This window comes from Anastrepha obliqua, chromosome 1, assembly GCF_027943255.1.
Source record: "Anastrepha obliqua isolate idAnaObli1 chromosome 1, idAnaObli1_1.0, whole genome shotgun sequence".
Lineage (NCBI taxonomy): Eukaryota > Metazoa > Arthropoda > Insecta > Diptera > Tephritidae > Anastrepha > Anastrepha obliqua.
Window position 1 is genome coordinate 71,509,352 of NC_072892.1, and position 21,041 is coordinate 71,530,392.

General features: G+C 39.1%; 1 protein-coding gene across 1 annotated transcript; it reads left to right on the top strand.

Annotated features, from left to right (window-relative positions):
- The first annotated feature begins 12,036 nt into the window (after window positions 1–12,036).
- Window positions 12,037–14,246, top strand: LOC129253528 (translation initiation factor IF-2-like). The gene is made up of 8 exons (XM_054891952.1): window positions 12,037–12,075; window positions 12,464–12,535; window positions 12,600–13,510; window positions 13,598–13,630; window positions 13,713–13,844; window positions 13,949–13,987; window positions 14,050–14,082; window positions 14,150–14,246. The coding sequence occupies exons 1-8, from the start codon at window positions 12,037–12,039 to the stop codon at window positions 14,244–14,246; spliced, it is 1,356 nt and encodes a 451-aa protein (XP_054747927.1).
- Window positions 14,247–21,041: the final 6,795 nt, after the last annotated feature.

Below are 21,041 nucleotides of genomic sequence, written 5' to 3' on the forward strand. Positions count from 1 at the left end.
ATCGGGGAAGCTGGAGCTCTCGAATTTGGAATGTATTCTTACCGGACATTGTCCGTTAGGCATCCATATGGTGAGACTTGGGATTGCTTTCAGCAAAAGCTCTCTCAAGGATGAGGTAGAATCCTCTCAGCGTCTTCCTCTCACCTGCCCTGCTCTCGTCAGACAAAGATTAAAACATCTGGGCTCTCACTTGTTAGCTACACTTGCGGATATTGCGGATTTAAATATCACACATCTGGTAAAATTCATCAGTAGCTTGAAGAGGTTATACGAAAGTAATTAGCCATTGTTGATCGTCAACCTCTAATCCAAAGCCCCTTCTTACCTTTCCTACCTGTTTGGTTATTTCCCTTCTGACAATTTTTTACATATCACGAGTTAGGAATAAATTACTGAAAGATACAGTAACCATTGCTGGTACAGTCCGAAAGAAACCAAAAAGGTGAAAAGAAACTGGAAAATTACGCACACATCTTTTTTGATAATAAGAACAAACCAACAATCTTTGGGTACCTCTCTGTATACTTCCCCCGAAATCATTGATTTTTACAGTAAATCAGACGTCGATAATCTGGATCTAGTTATCAGGATATACTTTTGCAAGCGGAAAAAAAATTGGTGGCCTCAGTTTTTGTTTCAAAATATTCTGGATATAAGCGCATACAATGCTTTGTAGGGAAATGAACGCTGAATGGAACGAAAATAAAAAATGTAATATTCTTCTTGGAAAGAAACTTTTTTCCCATGAAATATTGCATACCGGGTAGCTTTCGTATCAGTCCAGCCAAAACCGTCGTAAGGAACTATTGAAATTCCCCAGAAACTGTTGAATCAATGCCACAACCTACAAATTTAAAACCTCAACGTTGCTACATTTGTCTAAACCTACCTGTATTCAACTTTAATAATTTAAAACAAACTTAGAATTGTATATCTGGTGTCTTTATGATTTAATTTTATATTTATCAAAAAAAAATTCTATAATACTTGAATTATAATCAAAATATTTTCTTTGATTTAATGGGCAGTATTAGACCACTGACGTTACATATGTTTCTTATTATGAGTACAGTATAAAGGTTTACTTATTTTCTGGTTGCCATCAAATGTATGTACACAAGGTATTGAGCTAAACAAATTTCGACCCAATCTAGCTTGGCAATTCGACATTATTATTATTTCTTTTTTAAAATTATGTTTATAATATTTAAATATCCTACAAATACATCGCAGCATGGAGACGGAGGTTTCATTACGAAATATGGTAGATATCGATTGCTGGGAGGTTTCATCATTGCCACAAAATGGTAGGCAATATTGTACGATTCTACAAGAATATCCATGTTTTGAGGAAAAAATTGAATCCGAAACTGGAATTCGAAAGCAAAAATAGCTTTGAGGCAAATAGTTCGTGCGAGTGTGCATTTTTACGCTTTTCCCACAAAATCACAAAATCATTGACTCCTCAAAAGCAAAGCTTGATTACTTCGCTTTTAACGGAAACCATTAAAATACAAATCATTTAACTTGAGCCATGTGTGTATGTATAATGTATAAACCAATTTTTTAATACAATACACTCATACCTATGTATGCATGCAGACAGTCTTCAACTAAATTAATTTCCGATGCAAAGATTACAACTTTCACACCAAAGAGAAACATTCTGCAGCTCAGTTGCTAATAAAATACGAACAAATTATTGTTTATATCAAGTAGTTGCAGCAATGCAGCAAATGTAGTCGCTTTGTTGTTGTTTTCAGTTGTGTGTTTGCGCTTGTGAAAAGTGAAAGATTCCCAGGAAGAAATGTTTAGTGCAATAAAGAAAATAATTTGCACCGACCGAAATGTGGAAACTTTCTGATCGCACCAAACCGATAACAGCTGCAGTGCGTCATACAGCAAATAACTGGAGAATCTGAGATGTGTAACCAGTGAGCTTCCACTACAAGTAGGGTTTCCATCTCCAATGGACACCTTCTACTTTGTTGTTTATTCTTTTTAAATTGATTTTTTTTTTTGTTTTTTGGCTCCGTTGCGTTGCCGCACGTAGTGCATGCTCAGCTCTTCGGTGACGACGACGACGTCTTTTCTGACAGCAACTTTTCAGTGCAGCCAAAGTCGGCTTGTGAGCTGCCACAGCCAAGCGCATGTTGCACATAACAGCACACATATGTGTGTATGTACAGTTCATTCTTGGCGGTACTGTGTACCAATAATATCGATTATTCCATATTTATTTATTGCGTTCAACTGTGTTATTTGCGCGATTAAATTTTCACTGATTACTGCATCCAGCGCGGTGTGCGCAAATCGTGTATTGCCGTTATAATCCTTAGTACGAGGTGCATAACAACCCAAAAAAACAAAATCATCGGAGGTTGAATGCGTCGTGTCCGCCGCGACCAACTGGTTTCCAACATCAGTTCGGCACTCAACTGTCAGAATTTCAGGCTGCTGCCACTTTCATTGCTCCCGATGCCACTGAAATTGACTTGATTATTGTTGTTATTGTTGTTACCAGTCGCTGATCGCTGGTTGGTTTGACGTTTTATGCTTTTAGCGCATAACACCAAATAAACTTCATTGAGCCATTGATCTCCCCACTACTCCTAAAATTTATGTTTCTTACCTTCAAAGCTCAGTGTCGGTTGCAGTTGTGAGATGCTTCTTTCTACTCTGCGTAATATCTTCCCCACCTTTCCATACTGTTCGCTTGAGATTTTTTCCTTCAAGTCCAGGCGAATATTTTTGGCATGGCATGGCATGCATGACAGTTGCTGCGGTCTCTTTTACTTTTCATCTTAACTTTAGTGTCTGTATGCGTTTTATTTAAATTTTTTATTTTGAAAAATACTTATTTTTGTTGTTGTGCGTGTCACGTACATGCAATTCACATGTTTCAAAATGCAATGCACTGACCACCACCTTTGGATCGTTGACACCCTTAACGTCGCCTTCGCCTCAGCCACCGCCGCCACTGATCGTAATTGATAGACTCAATGTAGATGTCTACCACAACAGAACGACCTCACAACTCGTGTGTGACAAGAAAGTATTAAAACACTTGTGCGTTTTGACACCTTAAGACGCGTGGTACTGCCTTTCGCTGGTGAGCAAGAGCCTATAAATTAAAAGTGGTTTCGTATATAAAGGTCCCAGGGTTAGTCCACATCTCTCTGATTTTCATTTATAGAAACATTTTCCCGAACACTGAAGAGACATACCTGTATTGAATGACATTCAAGCAAACACTAGGAAAAGTTTTCCAGATTTTTTATTTAAATGTTATATCTAATCAGGTGGCCTATATTGTTTTTTGCAATGACATAACTCCACAAGCGGAGGGACAATGAATCCAACCGAGGGAACTGAGTATGAGATTAATCAACTCAAGCATTTAACTCTCATTCCAGCAACTTTGATGTATCGGTCTCGCTTTTCACCATTAAGAAAACGATACTAACTTAAGTTTTTATTCGGCTGATTCATTTTTTTCTGCATATGAACATTTTAAGATCTCGACGCTTAACAAAGTATTGTCTTTTTTGCTCGGCGTGTACTGGGCCCCTTGGGAAAAGACAGTCGTTGGTTCTATTCTTAAAAAACTGATAGCTAGTTAACCGTCTTTCAGCACAATGTTTTAAGATTTTAGGAAACAATTCAGCAACCGTCATTGAAGCCGATGTTATGCTTGACAAATAAATCATTAAGAGAACCTGAAAGCAGACTTTTTTCACACTTCAGAATTATTCATACCACTAGTATGTGCAATATATTTGAGCTACTTTGCTAGCCCACAATTCATATTTCAATATCTGCCATAGTAGAAGAATTACTAAAAATCGTTAAGCACCAAAAAACTTAATATGCATTCCTCCAAAATCAATACGCATTTCGCATCGCTGCTATAGTCATGCTCAATTAACATAGATTGCCTAGTGGCTCCATGCGCACCATAACGGTCGGACATCTTAATCCATTTATTGCCAACAACTAACTAACTAATCCGGCGATCCGTCGCGCACAAATACCAAGTCATTACCAAGCCATTACCACCTGCAAATGTCACTCAATACCAACCGAAAATGGTTTGCCTACCTTCCTTTCTGTTGTGAATATTTGGTGTCAATTGCCAGCTCACTTACGTACTCGTTGTACTCAATCGATGGTTGGCTGGCCACTCTGATGGGCTTAAACCGAATATGGTGAAACATTTCAATTTACGCGTTAAGCACTACACCGTTTTTGGTGATCACCAGATCATCAGTTCAAGTGTGAAACGTTGGATAGTGGCACAGTCAACACTCAGCGTCACCGGCGATTTCACGCATTTATCGTGACAATCACTACGGGTGAGACGCCGTAAAATTGCCTGCTGGGGAAGTTGAGTGCGATGATCGCGTATGGGTTTGTTTCACAAATGATTTTTGTTGTTGTATCCTATCAAACGTGTTCACGATGGGTGCGCGAAAGTATTGCTGACATATTACCCAGAGGTTTAAGTGTCGCAGGCACTTACCCAGGCGCTGTGATATATTGCAATGGGATTAGGAGGCTTTGTTGCAGGAGATGATTTCGGTTAGCAAGTGGAGGTGTGTAGATATTTCCATTTGACATAATAAGATTGCAAATGTGCCTTTGGGTGTAAATGATATGAAATTTTTAAGCGTACGTATACAAAATGGCGCGAAATAAATCACCCTTTCGGAAGATGATATAATCTTGCAAATGGCGTCGTACGTCAATCATATTTGGCAGTTCTTAACTAGACCAAACAACGGAGCACTGGAAGTCCAAATAAAGACGTCTATCACTTTAAATTTTTTTTTAGTTATTCAAAACCATTTCTTTCTCGTGCTAACCGGCGCCAATTGGACACACCAAGTGAAGCCAAGTCCTTCTCCACCTGATCTTTCCAACGCAGAGGAGGCCTTCCTCTTCCTCTGCTACCACCAACTGGTACCGCATCGAATAAGTTCAGAGGCTTAGCATTTCTATCCATTCGGACGACATGACCCATATAATTTCGTTATGGACTATTAAAGAAACAAAAACCGCCAATATATGCTTTTACTCGTAATATACAGATATATTCATTAACGAATTAAATTTTGTATTATATTCATATATTTACTATAAAATTTACTAGACTTCTTTCCTACTTCGTACGCCCAGCATGAAACTTAGTCACGTAATTTTTACGATTTTCCAAAAATTAGTGAGATGCTTATTTCCTGCAGTGGTGTTCCAAGTGGGTCACGTATGGTAACAAAATTATCGGAGTATCGAGTACTTCGTACCAACATGCTTCTAACGTACCGGATACCATCAATACTTTGTTCATTTGAATACTCATGTCGATACTTCTTTCAAGTATTTCAAATATATTCTATACTGGAATCTAAAATTCTGTCCTTAGTATCGGCCAACGCAAACGATCATCATGCCAATTTATTAATTAGCTCAGTGCTAAAAACGTAATGGCAACAATCTGCGTCAGCCAGTTTGTAACGAGAGTAGCATTCCTAACAGCAGCAACAATAACAACCGTCAAAAATTACCTTTACTGGCAATACAACGCCAAAAGGCGTCTCAGTTCACCGCCGGCTGGTTTCCTATTGACAATCATTAGTTGCTGATTACCGCACTGGAGTGCAATCTGCGGGGCGTATGAGCCGCGATCACCAGCTGATTTCAATTACACAGCATTTTTTTTGTGCACGCCTGTTTGTGCCGCTCAAAATTGCAGAACAAAATATTTCCAACCACGTAGAAAAAGGTGGTGAATAGAAATGCCACACACTGGGGACTCATCAGATGTGTAGTATTTCTGACAGCTTCTCTAAACCCCAGAATGCAGTGTTCGTGATCTCCAAGATTATACAAATTAAAAAAGTAGTCCCAAAAATTGGAGATTTTTGTTGTAGAGAAAGTTCTGTAGAAAATACAAGCAAATTCCAAATGCCAGTCTCGGATTTTTGAAGAATAAAAATTCGAAAGACATTTTAGCTGATGAAGGTGTTTGACTTACCGGTATTGTGTCCTGGGTTGGACGTCTGCTTCTGACATAATCGTTTCTCTTCTGGACGCAATTGCGAATATCCGACTACACTATACTGCCATAAATTCTGTGACAAATTTTACAATGCATACGTCGAGAATAAGTTCAGAAAATAGTTCCGTTATTTTTGTTTTTCATCATCGTTTGGCGCTACAGCTTCTTGTGACCCTTCTGAACAGGACACTTCCATGCTCCAGTTGCTTAGATTAAGTTTTTCCAGGTCTTCTTTCATTTCGTCTATCCCCTCGATCATGGTTTTCCTTTTGCTTTACTTTTGTATGCGTTCGCTTCCAGAATTTTCTTTTGAGCTCTTGAACTGTCCATTCTCATAACATGGCCTAGCTATCGTATTCGTTGCGCTTTGATGTAACGTACTACGTCCAGTTCGTAATTCCATCGTAGGCGCCATTCGTCTTGTGCAATTCTGACTGCACCAAATATTTTTCTGAGAACTTTCTTGTCAAATGTTTGCAGTTTTTTTTATATTTTTCACTCAACGCCCATGTTTCAGCTACATAGCACAGCACCAGTCGAATTACGGTTCACGGTTTTGCTTTTGTTCGTATGAATTGTCTACTCATAAATTATACTCAGTTTCGTGCAAATTTGCTTGTGAGCAATGGAGTAGGGGGCTAATGAAAATCGCATTGCAGTGATTGCATTATAAAAGTGTGGTAAAAGTGCAAGTGAGATTTACGAATTGCAGAAAAACTTAATATTTCGAGAATTTTTGTTTACAACACGATCAGTCGTTTTTCTCGAACGACTGAAGTGACATACAGTCCTCGCGTGGTTCGAACCACTGCAGCCATAAAAGCCGATCGAAAAGGGATTCACGAAATCCCCTTAGAAAGCAGAGAATCATGTCCAGGGAAATGAATGTATCGACCAGATCCATATCCATGCGGTCCACGGCCATGAAAATATTATTTTCACAGAGGAGAAAAGGTTCACTGTTGAAGAAGTTTTTAATAAGCAAAACAACAAAACTTATGGAAAAACTTCTAAAGCCGCGAAAAATGTAGTTCCAAGGATTCCGCGTTGCCATCCAGCTTCGGTAATGGTTTGTTGGGGAATTGGGGAATATGGCCTGTCGAATTGCTTAATCGTTTTGTGTAGAAGCAAATGGGGACCATTTCAAATGAACATTACAATTTTTTTTATATTTACATGGTTAAATGAAGTTATCATTAAAAAAGCTATTATGATTTCATGTCTATAATGGACGTAACTTGTAACAGAACTTATGGTAGGACTAAGCATATCTACAGACAAAAGCTTTCTTTAGATACTAATTTTCCAGACTTATAATTACTGACTTGGTAAATCCAGAGCGCGGTACATACAAGCGAATCTATTTGGTACCCTTTCAGCTGAAGCGACAAAAAGTCTTGACAATCCTGATATTTAAGCTGCTTATTGGTTACCTAACGGTCACAGCTGACTATATATTGAGAGAGCTTGCTGGCTTTGTATTGAAGATTAAGAGACGTAAGAAAAGATTTTTGTGTAACTGAATTCATCTTAACAAACTAGTTGGTTCTCTTCTGAACACTTCTTGGAAGATAGCAAAGTAAATGAACTTCAGCCTACAGCCAACAATTAGCTGGAAAAGCAGAGAACTAATCTAACTATTAAACTCTGTTCATAATGTTTTTCTTCTTCAAGTTGGCGTCTGCTTAATTCGAGTTTCATATAAATTTGTGCTGTACTTTGCAAACGCAAAAAACACGAGGAACGTTTTGACACTGTCCGGAGGGCCCTTGTGAGGGATCTTAGTGTTTTTTTGAGAGCCTTATCCGTCGAGGTGGCCATGAATATCTCCGGTTTGAATTCTACTTTATGCGCAAGAGACAGTTTTTGTCGGAGAAAACAGTGAGTTATCGGATCAAAGCGCTTTCCAAGCAAAATTAAACACCTAGAAGCGCCTGAGATGTGATAGTTTTTTTCCTACAAAACATATTTTGACCAAGACCTAAATTCCAACCGCAAAAACTACATATGTTCCAAGCCTACAGAGGTGTTATGAGGGACATGTCATACCACCATACTTGTTTACTCAAGTATTTTGATTGAATTCTGCTACATCAAGGCTCTAGAAACAGGGGTGAAACTCTGGATTGATAGTGTACGCATTGGCAACCCATACATCTTTCTGCTCCTTCACACAAAACGATGGTGGCAAAAGATTGGATAAACCTTAATAAACTGGATTACTACGTATGGAGCGTAGTTGAGCATGAAATCAAAAAGCATCCTCATACACAAATAAAAGGTAATTAGTTTTACTTTCAAGTTGTCCCCAAATACCGCACGCACCCTGTATTTATAATTGGGGCATACATCCATCTTTAGGTGTCGCGTCAAATTCCTCAAATGGTGAAAGTTAAAGTTTATGCCACACTTCACGGAGGGTTTCTAGTGGGTTGAACATTGTATGCCTGCCAGTTAGAGTAAAGTTCTTTTACAATTTGATACCTCATTTTCACAGTGGTTTCCGAGACTGGAATCTTTTAAATAGTTGTCGTGCCTCAGCCAACTCCCCTACGATGGCTGAATTTTCATACAATTTACAAAAAGCAGACGAGGCAAATTTTGATCAGTTGACTGTTTTTCCATCGATTTAACGAATGGGTTTTCTCTTAAATAACTTTTGTTACAGCTGCAGAAATGACGAGGAGGTGGAGAGTGTCGAACTATCACTCTGCCACTGTTCCCCTCTAGCAAAACAGCGGCTGCTTAGCTTAGCGATTCTCCGAAAGTAACCGATAATTGTTAGGAGAGCGGGAAGGTGGACTGAACTTCGGGATAAGGCGCTGAATCTTTCGCTGATTTATATATTTTATCGTTATAGATCGAGAGGCCTCTTAGCACACCATTACGGTTCCGTCACTACCTATTATCAAATTTTTTTAGCTTTCGGTACGGGGAACTTTTTAAGAACACGCTCTTATGAGAAAGATTGCAGTATGCACGCAGTAACCGATTAAAATTTAACATTTCAGAAACCATTTGAGGCTGCGAAATTAATGTTAATCAAAAAACTCAAACATTGCAAGCTGTGATTAGTGGCCTTGGACTCGATAGATATTTAGATGTTTCAACGATTCCTCACATGAGGAAGTTACTTGTAAAAGAAACGGAATTGAACGCTCGCAACACAATTGACCGCATGCCTAAATGAGTTTCGAAACCAAACTTTAACTTATATTTTAGTCTCCTTCCCGTAAATGATTTAGAAATCTCCTTCATTTTGGTCCCCTTAAGTGATTTTAGTCCCCTGATATGCTTATAGTTTTCTTTATTCATCCCACTCCATTTTTCGTTGTTTTGGTTGGTAAACAAATAAAGAGTTATGCCCACCATTTGCGTGAAGTCGAATGCGGCGTGCATGAAGATTGTCCGTATGCTCACTATGTAGCAGCTAAACAAATATGCGGTGACACTTCTTATTTTTATTATTTTAACGTTTATGAATGTCTTTTATGAATATTTATATTGTATAATAAATATTTAAAACCCAACGGAGATTGCGGGTTTCAATTTCGCAGCGACGACATCACTTCAGACCCATGAATGGGCATCTTACTAAATATAAGAGCACTAACTTGGCTGGAACGTTATGTAGCTCATCACCATTTCGCCCCTCGGAAGTCAGCAGACACACCCGTTTTGTTGCGTTATCACCATTTTTCATGAACTGATACAGCTGCTGTTTGCACCTGTCCATTGGATTGTTACTCACCCTACAGACTGTTTTTAATATCTATTATTGAATGTATGCATACGTGCATATGAAGGGTGGCTATCAAGTAACGAAACTGACGCTGCTGTAGACGAAATGTTCAGTGTGCAACCCTCTCTTTCCGATGTAGTACTTCTCGTTTTTGTAAACAAATCGCTCGTAGCCATGGCCTTCGTCCGGATAAGAGTTTTTTATTGCACCGGAAAAATATTAACTGTACTAATAAGGATGAGGATGATGAGTGTGCACCTTCACTGAGTTCCATATCGGTGGAGATTACTAGAATCATGTTCCTGCTGAACTCGTGTAATAGTACAGAAAAACCAACCCCAAATGTAGAAAGCTCGTACTAAGTTCTTCAACAAGGTCATGCGCTGGCTCACATGCATTGCCTGAGAATAAGTTTCGAGCCAAATGCGGGTTTCCGGTGCTAAGCTACGATATTTGAGTCCATCCAAACAGTAAAGGAAAAAGAAAGTAGCATGCTGAGGAGCTGGCATAAGAAGACTACCAAAATTGTGTCCCCGAATGGAAGTTGCGCATGCTGCCTTTCAGGATATATTTTAAGCGATGCAGAAAAATGATCTAAAACATGGAAAATTGAGAAGCAGTTGCGAGCTATGTTAATAATAATAATAATAACACGGTGAAATTTAACTTTGTATGTGACCTAGTCGTCAACCCAACCCACTCAAGTTATTAATTCATAAAAGTCAATTAGGTCTGACTTTACCAGCAAAACTAGCTTCAGCTCCTTTTGTTTTTAACAATTTTAAGTTCGAATATATTTTTGAGAAGATTGATATTAAATCAGTAATTGCTTTTGCGAAAATTGCAAAGCGATTTTCTGTAAAAAAACGATTATTCTAAGAAAAATAAGGAATCAGTTTTTAGAATTAAATAAGGCCTTGAGAAATTTTTAGTTGCAATGAGGGTTCTGCGATTCATTGAAAAATTAAACGAATAACTAAAATACTTAAATACTCATTAGAAATGTTTGCTTCATCTCTTCCGCTTCAACAAATTGCCGAGAGTTTCACGCCACAAGGACTAGCAGTAATCGAATGGTTTTTGCCTAGAAAACGATCTACGATATCTACTAGGCCACTTAAAATTTTTGTGTAATTTTTTTGATTTTTGAGCTCTGCATAATAAGGGAACGAGAGTAATCAATAATATCGGGTGTTTTTTAAGAGCTTGAGTACTTAAACTGATAATATTTATAAATAATTGGCGCGTACACCCTTTCTGGGTGTTTGGCCCAGCTCCTCCTTCTATTTGTGGCGTGCGTCTTGATGTTGCTCCACAAATGGTGGGACCTACAGTTTCAAGCCGACTCCGAACGGCAGATATTCTTATGAGGAGCTTTCTCATGGCAGAAATACACTCGGAGGTTTGCCATTGCCTACCGAGGGACGACCGCTATTAGAAAACACTTTTTTCTTCATTTTTGTGTTTCACCGAGATTCGAGTCTATTTAAAATGATAATACAAAACAGAAATACTGTTGGAATGAATTTTTTTTATATTCTGGTAGATAGTTTCATGGAATTCATTTTTTGTATATGATATCCGGCATATGTCCGCCGCAGCTATGAGTTACGTGGTCCATTTCATCCGTTCAATAAATCTATTGTTAAACGTTGGAACAAAATGCCGTCGATGTTTAGCTGATTAATTTTTGGAAACGATAATTCAGTTAACATGGCTCCATAGTGCTCGCCATTCACCTTAACGGCAGCTCCCTTTCCATTTCGAAAGGAATAAGGCCAATGATGCATTTCAACAATTTGGAGGCATTTTCCAGCATTAAACGATTCATGGTGACTTGTCAAACCTTACTGAACAGAAACGTCAACACAGTTTGACATTCTCAGCTGCTAAAAAGCACACGATAGTAAAAAATGAATATGTGTGAAACCATTATAAAAAAAAGTTTTACCTCAGTCTCGTTATTTAATGGCCCCACCTCTTATATATAAAATGCACATACTGCGACAGTCATGACAAATATTTCTTTCCAATATGGTTGAGCGTAGTGTGGCATAGATAAGTAGATATTAACAAATGAGAAAATCCGGTCATGCGCTTGCTGGTCAAATCGTCCAAGAGCATGACATAAATAATTTCTGTTTAGTTGTCTTCCCTGTAATCAAGCTTTTTCAACTAAACAGCAAACCTCCTTTGGCCTATTTCATTCAATAGTCAGGTTATATTTGTACTCAACATGAGGCAAAAACAAGCACATCCACCATGCACCGTTATGGTATTTAAGCTAATGAAAATTTTTGAGTTTTGAAATTCGAACAAATGTGTAGCGACCAGATATGTCCATACAAGCTTGGTAAGCAACGCACATTGCTTCCTAGTATTAGGATAAGGAAGCAACTAAATGGCTTTCGACTTTGGCATTTGTAGTTGCACCAAATACTTCAAGATCGTATTAACTCAGTAGTTCGCAATAGGATTATTGATTTTGATTTTGTTGTAGCATTTTTCATTCAACTGAGTTGGTATAAAAATAAATCAGCTCTTTGTTTTGAGCACATTCAGCGCCGCGCGTTCCAGTGATTCATATCAGTTAAGGTTTAATTAAAAACGGATACAAGTATTTGACAAATTTTAATTCACTATAAATATCCTACGGATTTCAGCACATAATTAATAGTTTACGCTTTTCAAGTTTTCTAAGTGTTGTTCAAATGAAATTACCATCATCAACAATTGTGAGTTTATAAAATTTTAGAGAAGTAAAACTTTGAAAGTAATTCAAATATAACTGTGTTTTAGGGCATATTCTCGTTGCTGTGCTTGCTGGTGAACGGACTAAGAGCCCAGTTTGTGTTTGAAACACCGCCGCAACTAACACATTTGCAATCATTGCATTATGTGCCCCAACAGCAATTGCACCAGCAACCGCAGCCGCAACAACAAAGTCCTGTACACCGACAACCGCGTTCACCCTACGGCTTGCCTTTGCAGCATCCAGTTATGCGTACTCAACGTTCATTATATGGAGGCTGGGGACCAGTTGGTTATGGTGCCATAGGACCAGTTGGTCCTGTGGGAACCATTGGCATATCCAAAGAGGAATTACTTGCTCTTCTCGAAGCGTGGAAAGAGGTTGAAAAACCAGCCCCAGCACCTGCGCCAGAACCAGAGCCGGAACCGGAACCGGAACCCGAGCCGGAGCCAGAACCCGAGCCAGAACCGGAGCCGGAGCCAGAGCCTGAACCAGAGCCTGCACCAGAACCTGCACCTGAGCCTGCGCCTGAGCCTGAACCAGCAGAGACGCCGGCTAATGCGCCACCAGCTGGTGCTCAACCTCCACCGCCTGGTGTGCCACTTACCGTCTCATTACCCGCTTTCGTTCCCATACAATTGTCTGCCATGTATACGGCTCCAGCGCCACCTGCACCACCGGCTGCTGAAGGAGGTGGAGCTGAAGGCGGCGCTGGCGGAGGTTCAGAAAGTGGTGAGGGTGGTGGAGAAGGTGAAGGGGAAGCAGCTGGCGGTGACGGAGGAGGTGGCGGCGAAGCGGAACCCGAGCCAGAACCCGAAGAGGAACCAGAACCTGAGCCGGAACCGGAACCGGAGGTTTCAATTGGACATGAAATACTTGGTCACCATCCGCGATTTGTTTATTACACACGTCAGGCAGCTAAGCGTACAAAGCCTCTTACAAAAAGTCCATTTACCCGGTAAGTTTTTTGCCGCCTACCGCTTAGTATACCTATAACTCTATTTTGCTAGCTCAGTACGAATTCTAAATTTGTTGCATTTTCTAGTACCTACAAAGCCAATAAAGGCGCTAAAGCCAGGTAAGTCGTGTCGACATATCCTGGTCGTTTTGCAATCATTTGACTTGCCACTTTTACTAACTATTGCACTCTCTTCTCGCAGAACACTTGCTAAAACTGGCAGCCGAAAATCCAAAAATGCCGCTAAAAAATCAAGAAAGGCCAAAACGAAAGCTGTGACAAAGGAACGCAATGCCAAGTTTCCCTCAATACGCTTCCCTGTTCAAAACGCCAGGTATGTTTCTGTGATAGGATGTACCCCATTAATGTTCAGCATATTATATTTAACACGCAATACAACAACAATACATATACATATATTTAAAAACACAATTACAGGCAATACGCATCGACAAATTTCATTGCGACTAAACCAAGGTACCTGCGTTAAACGCTCGTATAGCCAAATTTTTTTAAAACAGAAATTACGTTTATTACAGAAATTACAAGCCCACACCTCGCCTTCGCCCAAGGTCACCAGATTTAAGGTATGCAAATTGTATGAAGAAATTTTTAACTTCTTTTTTATTACTCCAACAGGAGCTTTACGGCTTTGCCACCACCGCCATTTCTTGCTAACCCACCAGCCCCATTAAGATTGGTGCCTTCTTCCCAATTATTGAGCAATTGGGCCTAGAAAATCACTGAATCAGCATTGCAGGCATATTGGATTAATTCTCGAAATATTAATTTTATATCATCAATATATATATTAAAAAAATGCAATTTCATACGTTGTTTGTCTCGTACGCATTACAATACTCTTTATTCGATAGGAACAAATCCTCGGAATATCGCGAGTCGAATATTTCGAAAAATGTTGTTTCTGAGTCAGACATACCAATAAGGTGGTGGGAGAACTCGAAAGGAAACTTAAGCAAAAGTAATCCAATTAACTTCAAAATTTACTGCTCTTTATGATGAGAATAATCTCAGGAGTAGTGCAGAGCTAAGGAAATTTACTTAAAACCCCATTTATCATCGAGATAATCAAACTGAATCATCAAACTGAGGTGTACTTATATATGATATTACGGAACAATAGCATAAGAGTATGCAGATGTGATATCCACTCGTATAAATGCGAAAACACACGTATATCTGTCTAAGTCCTCCAAAGGTTTTTCTTGGATTCAAAATTCCTTTATGGAATGACTTGGAGAAACTTAGTATTTCAGGATTAACATGATTAGGATTGGTTCTTTCCACATGAATACAATCAGTATGAGCATTCGCAACCCTTCTTAAACTTATCAGATCGGAATAAGACCACTCCCATTCCTTCTTACCGATTTTCACAGTATAATGACCGACTTATAAAATTTGGGTGTAGGATAAGAAAAATATGCATTGGCTCGAGCCTCAATGAAAATAGGTCGTCTTTGATCGAGTGTCTAGAAGATTATTTTCTTCATTTTTGAAATAAGTCCTGGATAAAAGACATTAAAAAAGTGACTACGGGTATAGCTTCTTGTTCTACGAACCAAAGGGAATATTTGCTCCGTTTTTTGAGTTGACTCAGATCATTAAAACAAGTTGTACTCTCTTTGAACAATTGTTCCTACAAATTAACGAACTGTGACTACAAAGCTGATAGCCAGGCTGACATAAAACCACTCAACTTTGTGCGAACTCAGCTGGCACAGCAGTCGGATCGAATGCCAGATGCACCACTTGCATGATATGGATGTTCGACTATAAACATATACGAGTATTTGAAAAGGAACACAGTTTCCCTGCTCAATATCAGTTTCTCTAATAGTTATCATATGTACTATTATCTTCTAAACTTTGGCTTAAGGAGAACTTACCCAAAAAGGCACACGAAAAATTGGCTGCGAAGCCCACAAAGGGGATTAAGCGTATTATTGGTCACTGCCTAATGGTCCACATATTCTTTGAGCCTAGCTGATCGTCGTCAGTGGGTAAAATGAAACTGAAACCATATAGTCAAGTGTGATAGTAGGCCTTAGACTGAACTGAGACTATAAGTTGGGACTGATGTAGTTAGCTCGCTGGCTATCTAAATGGTCACAATGGATAGGTCTGTCTACTGAGACAGAATATCGACATTGTTTGGATGCAGATGGTACATCTTTTCAAAAACACTTGTGTGAATATATTCGTTCTTGGCCAAATAAAGATTAAAAGTCTTAACTTTCTGTGCAAAAACAAAATTACCTGATCTGCATGCGTGCAAAGAACTGGTCTATAGGTAGCGTTCTTTACTCATTTTCTTTTTTGGTGACTCATAGGGCGTCCATTTCCCATCTCTGCCTAGCCAATGTGGCTGTTGGAGTACAATTGTTAGCCACGCAGTCGCACATGGGCTTGTGCTGTCCCATCATTTATCCCCAGATTACTGGCACTATACCTTTTCGCGCTTAAATCTTTGGTGCGTATTTGTGCCATATACGTAATTGAGACATTTTTATGCGCTGGCGGATCAAGCAAGGCAATCCTAAGTGAATGAGCTGTGTAGAGTCTACAACCATGCTACGCATTGTTAGCCATCGTAAAATGGGTCTGTGTCGTTTAAAATGACGCGTAGAAAGAAGTTATTGCAAGTATAGGTTAGCTTTTTTCCCAGAAACGAACCACAAAGATGGATCGAAGCCGAAGACGGCGAGTCATGACTTATGGCTTTTTGCGGTGGTGGCCACTCGCGCAACTTGGTGCGTATTTGCCACACGACGACCATGATGACGACAATAGCTAAGCTAAATTCATTTGTAATTCAATATTGTTCAACAACAGCAATTGCTGCCGCATTTTCGTTGCAGTTACTTGCCTGAATCTTTTTGTTTTTGCTTGTGTTAGCGCGCATGCGCGACACTCCATGTGACACTCAATTATGAGTTTTCAGCGCGAAACGCCACTGTCTACGCACAGGTCGTTTCTTCGTTTGGTCTGCTTTTTTTCGGATCATTTGTTGGTACCACGCTGCGTTACCATAAATCAAACCTTTTTGCCGCCATATGCTGCAGCAAAGGTAACTGTGCCAAGTGGAATACATATAAACGAGTAAATACATACACACATGCATATCATTTGAGTGTGTGTCGCTTTTGCAAATATAAAAAGGAGAGTGCGTTTTTGTGCCGCCTTTAGATCGTTAGATGCAATCACCAATACATACATACATACGTGCATTTATGCATATGTAATATTTGGGTCGAAATACAGGTTATATTTTGTAATCACCCTTTTTGGTGGGTTTAATGTTTGTTCGCACACGCAAAAGTGCACTTTTTGTGGTTTTGGTTCCCATGGCTATTGATTTAGCTGCTTTTTGTGGTAAAAGGGTTGCTGATTAAAATCATCACCGATTAAGTTTTGGATAATAATATTCACTTTTCCTTTTATGGAGCTGCACTTTATAGTGGAGACTTTTCGGAAGATTTATATTGAAATTAAAAGGAAATTGAATGAGAAATAAATAATGAATAAGTACGGAAATATTACTAACGGGACGTTTTTTATGACTTCTCGCACTGACCAGTAACATTTACACGCGAATAACACTTCATTATACAAAATACAGAAGGCTATATTTGGGGATATGGGCAGTGTCGCTCGAGTGGCTGATTTGATTCGTGCATAGATGGCGATGCTTTAAAAACATGAAAATCTTTATGGTCTCAGTGGTCAAAAGAGGTACTCTTTTTAAAAGTAGTTTTTATTGTCTCACTTAAACTAATCTAATAAAACAAGTGGCTCCAAGCCACTTTTGAAAATTTAAAATTTTTCGCGAGCTGCTTTAAATACGTTTTTAAAAGCTATGTAAAAAAAAGTATTAAAAAAATTTTACAGAAAATATATTTACTAAAAACATCTACTTATGTAAATAAAAGTACACATATTTGATTGAATTTAGATATTAAAAATTAAACGCATTTATTTTACCTCGCTTAATAACACAGGCCTGCGAAATTTAACTTTTTACAGTTTCTAGAATGGCTGTACTTGTTTCTTGTAGTTTTTTATGCGCTGAAAACGAATCTGACCTTCAAAATGCTCCATCACGTCAGGATTTTTGGTAAATGAAGCCTAAAAGGTCAAAAAATGGCCATTCTTGATAATTTTTTTTTGGGATAGAACATTTTTTTTTCAATTTTCGACGAAAAGGTCGCATAGTACAACTCTTTAGCTTTAAAACCCACTTTTTTAAATTATTGTACGATTTAAAAAAAAAAAGTTATGACATTTTGAAATTAATAGTTTCAGTTACGCCAATAGACGTTATACCCAACGTATACGTAACTGAAACTGTTAATTTCAAAATGTCATAACTTTTGTTTAAAAAATCGTACAATAATTTAAAAAAATGGGTTTTAAAGCCAAAAAAATGATCAAAAATGGCTAAAATGGCCATTTTTTGACCTTTTAGGCTTCATTTACCAAAAATCCTGACGTGATGGAGCATTTTGAAGGTTAGATTCGTTTTCAGCGCATAAAAAACTACAAGAAACAAGTACAGCCATTCTAGAAACTCACCCTGGCAGGACTGTGTAATTCTTTAAAATTTGATGAATAATTGGTGGCAGCACTTCTCAGTAATTCTTTTAATTCTCGTTTGCTGCGCCCCAACCGATCACTATCCACTCTGATAGTCAATCTGGTGTAAAATATCTACACTTCAATAATATTTCTTTCTTGAATGTAGAGCTATAGATATGAATCAAAATCGTTCTACACTAAGGGGAAAAAACTTATCTTGAGCACGCTGTTCATGCCAAGTTCAATTTTGCGGTTAAATCCATAATTTATACATACGAGCACAGATTTTTCGACCATAGGTTGAAAGTTTTCAATTTCGCTACTTTCAGACGAACACTATTATGGGTAAGAAGGTACATTTTTTCGATCTAGGTACTACAATGCCACAAAGTTTCACATAAAGTCTTATATGAAAAATTGCTTGTCTGGGCTTTCACTAGACCTTTTTTGCGTTAGTGGGTAGACTTCGAGCCTTTAGTTGATTCCGCTGGAGTGAATTTATAAATGATTTAACTAGCTGCTTTTATTTCGATGGACCTGGTTCAACTGGCAGGCTCCAACATTTTCGTTATCACAATATATTTTAGGGTTATCACAATATATCCATTTTTCACCGCCAGTGACGATGGGATGCAAAAAACCTTTTATTTTCTGCCGTTCAAGAAGCATCTCACACGTCACTAAACGTCCCTCGATATGCGTCTCCTTCAATGATTTGTTAACATCCAACTCTTTAGACATATCATAAAGGGTTCGAAATTTGTCTTCATCAAATAATTGTTGTAGTTGAGTTCTTGGAATTTTTTCGGTGCCCCTTCCCGATCTTTATCACTCACGTCGAAATTGCCACTTTGGAAGCATCACCGTGTATTTGATGGAGTGTGACTACCGTAAATATTGATCAATTTACGACACGTTTCAGCTACTGTTTTCTTTAAAAAGTAATAATGAAGCACGACTTCCCGCAAATGCTGTTTTTTCGGGACAAACTTAGACATTTTTGGCGTCAGATAAAAAAAGGATCTTTATGCTTCAAACAAATGTCAACTACTGCGATCGAGACCTCACATATACACCTTCAAATCATCAGTATATTACTAGAGCGAGCACAAAAATAGTATCAGCAGCGACAACTCTTTTACGAGGGCGGAAACTTATTCCCATACCCAACATATTTGGCATTTGAAAACCTCATGTATATTATTCATCTTCAGAGTTATGTTATAAGCATAAACAAGTTCCACTTATGGAGCCTGAAGTCGCTAATTTCTTAGAAATTAAGCAAATGCTTTTTCATGGCATACTCGCGTTTTTAACATTTAACCACAACCCACGTCTTATCAAATAATGTCCTAAAGAACGTTTGTAAGATTAAATCCCGTGGAGTAATTTTCGAAAACAAAACTCTTTTATTAAGGATTTCAATTACATAACGTCGATGTCCTACGGCAATATACAGTATATTCTGACTGGAATGAATTTGACGATCCATGATTTTATATTTGTGTTTTATTTATTATTAAATTAAGTAATATACAAACCCTTGAGGGAACCTGTTATCCCTAGTGGGCGCGTCTCCAGGTGGTGGATAGGGGAACGTCTCCCAGATATGGGTGGTAGAAGAACATCTCTCGCGAACCACACAGGACGAAGGATGGACATAAATGAGCAAATGAGGAAGTTCGGAACTCCCTCAGAGGACGAACTCTTGGCTCCTGTCAAGAGATAGGTAATGGCTGTGGGCCACAGCACGCCATCAACTTTAAATCAACCATACACATCCTCTGATGCCAAGGGGAAAAGCGTCCAGGTATAAGCTTTACCAGAGATCTCTGGCTATTCTCGGTACAACAAGCAAAAATGAGGCCAAAGGTAAAACCCACCCAAAGGACGCGGCAGCTAAGGGAATGTGCCAAAAAGTGGTCGATGAGTACCAGGCGTTCCAGGCCACCCAGAACACAGAAGACAGAAGCCGTAAAACGCAATCGCTCACAGGACGAAAGCGACAAACCCTCGAAGAAGCACAAAGTGTCGGTTCCCACCGCTTCAATGCCCAAACCAGTCAAGCGCACATTTAATGAGATGGCACTGCATCACCTGCAAACCGAACCGCGGTAAACCTGCATTGGAGAGGTGGTCTTAAATCAAGGCACAGCTGTCTCGTATTATCGTTTATCACGTCATGGTAAAGCCGGAGGGTCAAGGGCCAGTATTTGACTCAATGGAGGTGGTCCGCAGATACAGGGTGATCAAATGCGACGATCAGCTCTCCCTTGATTTCCTGCAAACAGTTGTTGGCAAGATCCAGAACGAATGGAAAGGTTTGGTGCTCATACTAATCCCGGCCAGCGAGATCCCACGACGGCCGAGAGCACGCTTCTGGATACCGAACATGGAGTTCGAAGCCAAACAGCTGATTCCATACTGGAGCTTCATAAAAGCGGAGGCTTTCTTCTCCAAATATCGGAGGAGAGCATCGAGCCACTTTTCCAACAAACTTCGGTCCGCCCTGATGAAAGCGCAACTGAAAATACGTCGCTCTGCAAATCCGGAGGATGAGCTCACAGGCATGCAACTCAACGACGCCACTTCTACCAAAAACGATGGTGCTAATGAGCAGCTCCCGGGAGTGCAGCTTGACGACGCCAATAAATTGAAGAGTCTCGAACAACTGTCTGGCTTAGATGTCAACAACCTCATAAGGTTCCTGAACCGCACAAACTGGATATAGTAATGCTGTAAATAACCGTTAAACAAGTTGGTGACGAGGATGTGGCAACAAAATTGAGCAGAAGCGCTAGTCGGATTTGCACAAATCACCACTTAAATCAACCAATATAAAAAAGTAATGATTACAAAGTAAAATTTTAAAAACACTGTTAACATTTGAACATATTTCATCAAGATGGCTTCGGCAAATTACTCGCTTTGA